Source organism: Lucilia cuprina, chromosome 5, assembly GCF_022045245.1.
Source record: "Lucilia cuprina isolate Lc7/37 chromosome 5, ASM2204524v1, whole genome shotgun sequence".
Lineage (NCBI taxonomy): Eukaryota > Metazoa > Arthropoda > Insecta > Diptera > Calliphoridae > Lucilia > Lucilia cuprina.
In genome coordinates this window covers 43717707-43725006 of record NC_060953.1, presented here as the reverse complement: position 1 = coordinate 43725006, position 7300 = coordinate 43717707, and the positions used below count along the sequence as shown (strand labels likewise).

Below are 7300 nucleotides of genomic sequence, written 5' to 3'. Positions count from 1 at the left end.
TTGGTGTTTAATAATAAAAATGTCTTATTTATTTATAATTTGAAAAAAGTGTTTTTGTTATAAAAATAAAATTGAGCTCATCTTTATTCATCTATCTATGTTTGAAGTTGAAAGACTACGAAGCGGCTGAACCGATTTTCTTGAAAATTTTACAGTGTGTTCCTTTTGTGTTCCAATTAAAGACAAAAGTAGGGGGACTAGGAGCAGGGGTCGAGGTACCTCTCATATAAATTAAATACAAAAATACGTTTATCTTTGAAACTGTTACAGTTAGAATCTTAAAATTTTTTACGAAGAACTTTAATATCCATGTTAACATATTGTGTAATAAAGTGGCAGACTACCACTGAGGGATAAAGCACCCCTTACATGAATTAAATACAAAAAATGCTATATCTGGGAAAGTAATAAAAGTAAATTATTCATATTTTGTACGAAGAACTTTAATATTGATCTCAACAATATAGAGAGAAATGGCGAACGGGTTACTTGAAGCCCCCATGAGAATTAAGTAAATATTAGAATTCATATATTTGGGAATGTATATGAGGTAGAATCGTTAAATTCTACATGAAAAACTTTGACATTCATATGAACTTTTAGAGAATAACAGGCGGACTTTCAATAGGGAATAATATGAAATAAATACACAATTTCTTATATCTGCAAAACTATTAAATTTAAAAAAAAATTAATGATTACATTCAAATCTTAATTAACGTTCGGAAAAATTAGCGAATTATAAGAAATTGTATATCTGGAAAACTATTGTAGTTAGAATCTTCAAAATCATGAAGTGGGTTTTTTATTTATATCATTTTTAGGGCAGCAAAGTACGCCGGGTATATCTAGTCAAATATTTTTTGTGGAAATATGGGTCTTTAAAGATTATCACTAATTTCTTAATTGGAGCGTTGTTGAAAATCTAGAAACGGTTTTATGTGTTTCTCGTATAAAGATCGATATTTTACTATATTTTTGGGATTTAAAGATCTATAGTCGACATGTCGCGACATTATGTTTTTCATATAAAAATCTATATTTTGCAGTGTAGGGGGAGTAGTGTTTGTGGACATTTGATTTAAACCTTTTCACATCGAAAGTGAGGGGAAATACTTCTACATACGAACATTGCGGTAGAATAAATTTTCCCTGTAATGTTTTGTGCGGTCCACTGGCCAATCAACCACAAATAGGTGTGTTCTTGATTAGAGTCGTGTGCTGCATAAAAATATTTGGGTATCGGAAACGATCCAGTTCCATTATAGTATCGATAGAACAGTGAAAAACATCCTACGTTGTGATCCTGCTCCAGTGATACCCTACTGTCACTCCAAAATAGACTTCAAAGATCTCCGGTCCATACATGAGAGTTGTAATCGATTTTCCATCGGATATTATTAGTGTAAAGAGTAAGATCCGATTGAGTCTTAAATGCTTCATTCTACACTTGAAAAATGTGTTTAGTCCATCGGACATTACACTGTATTTTCATGCCTAGAACATTAAGAGTTTCCGATGGCAGATATTTCTGACATCGGCAAAAACGAGTAGATATAGTTGAAAGTTTGACATAGAATGTCAATTATGATGATAAGTAATAGAGTATCATTGCAGTTCAACATTAATTCAGGAATATTAATGTTGAACTCGTTTGATGAGATGTGATCTATAACAACTCGTATAGTGCGATCTCTGAGAAAGCTCGAAATAAATCGAGTGAAGTTGCCAAATGCAACAATTTGTGATACAAGTGCATGGTGCACTTTCTACGAAAGCCGTACTGGTGGTCGTTAAGTAAATTGTTAGTCTGTAGATATTTGACAAGATAAAAACTTTCTATGAAATGCCTTGGAAATATCTAGAGCCACCACTTTACTTTCCCCTTCCTTTCTTCGAAAAGAGAGAGAGAGAAAGTCTTTCGTAGAGCTACCCCATACGAAAGCCGTACTGGTGGCCCTTAAGTAAATTGTTGAGCCATCACTTTACTTTTGACAAAATTGTGAATGGAATGTTACTATTTCTCCGATATGAAGGAGAGAAGGTCTTCGTAGAGCGACCCCTACGAAAGCCGCACTGGCGGTCGTTAAGTAAATTGTTAGTCTCTAGATATTTTACAAGATGGAAACTCTCTATGAAACGCCTTGTAAATATCTAGAACCACCACTTTACTTACGCAAAAATGGTGAATGGAATAACGTCATTTCTCCGAAAAGAGGGAGAAAAGGTCTCCTATAGAGCGACCCCTACGAAAGCCGTACTGGCAGTCGTTAAATAAATTGTTGGTCTCTAGATATTTGACATGATGAAAACTCTCTATGAAACGTCATGGAAATATCTAGAGCCACCACTTTACTTTTTACAAAATGGTGAATGGAATGTTACTATTTCTCCGAAATGAAGAAGAGAAGGTCTTCCGTAGAGCGACCCCTACGAAAGCCGCACTGGTGGTCGTTAAGTAAGTTGTTGATCTCTAGATATTTAATAAGATGGAAGCTTTCTATGAAATGCCTTGGAAACACCTAGAGCCACCACTTTACTTTTGACAAAATTGTGAATGGAATGTTACTATTTCTCCGAAATGAAGGAGAGAAGGTCTTCCATAGAACCTAGAGGCGACCCCTACGAAAGCCGCTCTGGCGGTCGTTAAGTAAATTCTTGGTCGCTAGATATTTGACAAGATGGTAGTTAACCACACTTTTCATAACTTTGAAAAGTGCAGATCAGATTACAATTGGGCGATCATGCGATTTTAAGTTTCTTACATAAGCATAGCTTATTTGGTGAGAAATGTGAGTAATTTTTACTGTTTGTTCAATGAGAAATGTTTTAAATTGGATATCTGAGTACTCAAAGGGTTAATATATTTAGATTTGTAGAGATAACACTGCTACAGTTACAATTGTTTGTTAATAGTGGCGGCACAATAGAGAAATATTTGAACACAACATTAATATGCAAGTGCTGATTGCGGTAATAATGTCTTAAAAGACACCCCATTTGGACAGAAATCATGAAAGTTTTGTTTCCCTAAATTATCTAATATTAAAATAATTGATAATAAAATATGTAACACCAGGTTTTATTTATTACATTTTATTTGTTTATAAAGTTTTTTGTTTGTTTTTTTTAAGTTGTTGTAAATTTAGTTTTTTTTGTTAATTTTTTTTGTGATTATTTCTTGCTTGTTATGTGTGATGTGATGTATTTGAATGCATTTATGTGATGTTTTAATGAATGTACGTATGAAATGTATGAATTAAATTAATTAATTAAATATATATAAATATTTATTGATAATAAATCAAAATTAAAAAAAAACTAAGAATAAAATCTTAAAATAAAATTAAGAGTTAAAAAAATAAAAATCGGTGTAATGTTGATGATTGAATTGTTTTTGTATGATCATTGTGTGTGTGTGGGTGGGTGTGTTTGTTGAAATTTACTTGTGATGTAAATGTGATGTATTCCATGCAGTCAGTCTATTTAGTGATTAAAATGTTTACCCTCTCTTTAGGCCTCCTTAGTTTGAGGAGTATCATCTTCTTTTTCAGCCGGTGCCAAAGGGGACAATTTCAATTCCAAAGGATTATTTTCCAAATTGAGTTTTTGTACTTTGAAATAAGAAAATATTATAATCTAAACCTTAATTTGAAATCTTACTTACTTTTTTCATTTTCTGCCAGCTTGATATCTTCATTAGGTTTTAGTTCCAATTGTTGTTCCTTAGACTCCTCCTTTAAGGCGTTTGCCTCCAAGAAACGCTTAAACTCCTCTTTCTTTTCTTTCAACAACAGTTCCTCCTTTTCGAGTTCATTATTTAAAGGCAAGGCTAGGGGTTTGTTGGTGGGTTCTGGTAGAATTAAGGGCAATATTGGTTTGTTGGCCTCCTTATCGTCGGCTATAACACTACGACGTGCTTTAATGGTAGTTGCCGTGGCCGGTGATAAAACTATAGAACTGGGTACATAGTCGACTACATGAGGAGCAGCTGGTGCCACAAAATAATGATGTCTGGGTTCATTGGTGTAAATCGAAATCGATGGCAAAGCTGGTGAGAGTAATGAGGATAAAGAAGGTATTTTCGAGCCTATAGAAATTAAAGGTAATTTTTGTTCCGTTGATATTAAGGGAGGCAGTGAAACTGCAGTCGATATAATGGGTAACTTTTGTTCGGCTATAATAGGAGGCAGCGAAATTTCGGCTGCGGCCAAGGGAGTCTCAGCAGACAATAGTTGTGTGGTTTGTGCCTGTGCCTGTGGTTGTTGAGACTGTTGCTGTGATTGTACATAACTATTAATAGTACTCTGAGCTCCCTGATATAGAGCTTCAGCGGCAGTTTGGAAACCGCTGGCTGGATTGCCTAAATTAGGCACATATGTCGAAGAACTGGTAATATAACTATTGGCGGCCGTTGCAGCCGATTCAGCAGCATTTTGCAATGACTGAGCACTATTACTGGCTATGGTGGTTAGAGCATTGGTGAAATCTTGTGGATTAATCTGTTTACCCTTGTTGCCCTCTAAAGATCTTGAGACAATTTCAGCATTTTGTATAGCTGCTGCAGCACTTGCCGGCACATAGACTATAGTCTCCTCGTGTGGTGCTACAAAACGGGTAAAGGGTGAGAGATGCTGTATAATGGGTGTTCCCGGTACTAACGACTCCAAACGCAATTGAGCTTGTGGTGTAACGATGAGTACGTGTGGTGCCAATTCGCCATGATGCTGATGTACTGGTTTAGCCCGTATAATATGGACCAAAAAGGAGCATAATAAAATGTATTTAAACATCTGAAATTGGAAGTGAAATTTAGTTTAAGGTCCGTATTTGTTTATCTTTAAGCAATGTGTGGGGAATTGTAAGAAATGCTAAAGGGTTGCTGAACCTGAGTCTAAAATATCTTAAGGTGCACTTATCCGTTTCCTTTACATCTCTATAATTCGGCTAGGTTATTTTGTCATTAAGTCCTCGGGTCACACTTTTAGATTATATTGTCTTTTTTTGAGCAAGGTGCCACGCCCAATTCCTTTAAAGTCCTATATCTATGCTATAACGTGAGTCATCAAATTGTGTATATATAACATTTCCATTCATATAAACAGTTGGACAGAAAATTACAGACTCATATGAAGAAAATATTGAGAGAATACTGCAATTAGAATCGCATTCACTTTAATATTAATAAGAATATTAAAGAAAGAAATGGGCGGACAAGCAATAGTAGGCGTGGCGTTTAAAAACAATACACATTTAAAGTTGTCGTACTTTGAGTATTCATAACGCCACACCTAAAGGATTTGTGAAGGTTCATTTGTAAAAAACTCTAAAACTCGAAACCCGTTGACATTGTCGTAGCCAAAGGGTATTCGAGTCAAATTTTATCGGAATCAGAATAGACATTCAAAAATTGATTTCAAAAAATGTCTTGCCTACTAAGCCATGGATTTGGATATTAAAGGGTAGAGGGTAAACTGTATATTTTTTTAGTAAAATCTTTTGTATTTGTTCAATTCACAATCGATGTGGTATCGTTGTAGCGTTGTAAGTCATAAAAATTTTTTCAATTAAAAGTTTTTGAAACAAATCAATAATAAAAAACTTACGACATACTACTATACAACCGTACAACACCGATTGTTAAATGGACAGTTCTAACCTAAGTAAGCGAGCAGGTTTTCGATGACTATACGCCCGTTGTAGTGTAGCAGAATTAAAGTCTCTGGTAGGAATCGAACCCATAATCTGACTGATAGGATAGCACTCTACCATCTAGCTTATCAGGGCTCTCTGGTACATTTTTTTATTAATTTAATATTTGTTTCAGATTTTAAAATTTAATCGAGAATAGGTTATTTTATCATTTTGCTGTTAATTCTTTGGTTTTTTTTGATTAATTTTTATTTTAATAAATTTAAGAAGTTCTTAAAAATCTGCACATAATTACTTTACGCTAAAAGTTTTAACATTTTCTTTAAAATGAACTTACCATTTATATTTATATTCTAAAAATAAATTGTACTTTTATCAGTCTTTTTTTTCAATTCGATGTATCTCTCAACAAAATCCAATCAAAGCAATTAAACAGAGTCACAATAAGAAAACCAAAACACAAATACACTTTTTTTAACAAATTCTATTCACCAGATGCACTATTTTTGTATTTCCTATTACAAAATGTAACTAACGAAGAACGTTCCTTATGGGACAGTTAAAGGAAACTGCTGACCAAATGTTCACAAACCAACCTTTTTATAACATTGAAAACACGCTGCAACATTAGTGTAAATTGCCACGTACAAGAAGAAGAAAAATAGATTATATATTTAACACAACAAATAAATAAAATGGGGAAAAAACGAATAGATGAACGCTATCAAAACAACAAAAAAGTACAAAAAGAACTTGGTAAAAGCCACCAAACATGAAACTTAAGACAGAGCTATTCTAAACTAAACTAACCTGCCACAATAATGCTGCTGCATCTTTAAAATGTTGTATGCAGAACAATAAGACAAACTTAAAGTTCTAAAACTATAAAAGCAATAACCTCTAAGCTTACAATGGATCAAGCAAAAAAAAAAAGAAAAAAAACGTATAATGGAAAAAAGGAATAAACTAGAATTTTTATATCAAACACACACTTACACTGGCGGTCACAACTTGATTGGTTGCTTGGTTAACAACCCTTTATTATTATCCAATAGTTACAATAGCAGTTTTTCCACGAGTCGCCCAGAGTCTTCAAAATGTGTATCCAATATCTTTCTTTTTTCTAGCTGAATACTATGCTATTTTGTTCTACAATCTTTTACTTTTTTTTCATTCTAAGTTTACCAGTTTAATAGCTACTCTTATAGCAGAGATTATTTAAAATTATTGGCCCGTGGTTTGATATCAAATGACATCTGTAAAGAATTTTACCCAAAGCCAAACTTACTATCAAGCTGCGCGAAGCCAAGAAAGAGAAAAAAAACTGAAGTTCGTAGTTGTACTTGTTTTGAGTTTAATTTTAGAAACTTGTTGGCAATTTCTTTTAGAGATTTAAATGAAACTAAAAGAAAATTGCTTTAAATACGACTTAAAGAACATTACTTACACCCTACTCAACTAAAGAATTACCTAACTAACTAACCAACTAACTAATTAACTAACTAACCAACTAACTAACTAATTAACTAACCAACTACCTAACTAACTAATTATCTGTCTATCTATCTATCTATCTATCTATCTATCTATCTATCTATCTATCTATCTATCTATCTATCTATCTATCTATCTATCTATCTATCTATCT

At 33.3% G+C, this 7300-nt stretch overlaps 1 protein-coding gene across 2 annotated transcripts; it reads right to left on the bottom strand.

The window, feature by feature from the left end:
- Window positions 1–3066: 3066 nt before the first annotated feature.
- On the bottom strand, window positions 3067–6785 carry LOC124419931. 2 transcript variants are annotated; one of them, XM_046951027.1, is made up of 3 exons: window positions 6649–6785; window positions 3668–4793; window positions 3067–3614 (listed from the first exon to the last, which is right to left on the bottom strand). In XM_046951027.1, the coding sequence occupies exons 2-3, from the start codon at window positions 4791–4793 to the stop codon at window positions 3514–3516; spliced, it is 1227 nt and encodes a 408-aa protein (XP_046806983.1). In that variant the 5' UTR covers window positions 6649–6785; the 3' UTR covers window positions 3067–3513. The 2 variants fall into 2 exon arrangements, with proteins under 2 accessions (XP_046806983.1, XP_046806982.1); XM_046951026.1 differs by lacking the exon at window positions 6649–6785 and adding an exon at window positions 5990–6235.
- Window positions 6786–7300: the final 515 nt, after the last annotated feature.

What these genes read in the sequence shown, in the direction of transcription:
- LOC124419931 (XM_046951026.1), bottom strand. An exon ending in GCTGGCAGAAAATGAAAAAA is followed by an intron (nt 3,615 to 3,667) that starts GTAAGTAAGATT and finishes CTTATTTCAAAG; the next exon opens with TACAAAAACTCAATTTGGAA.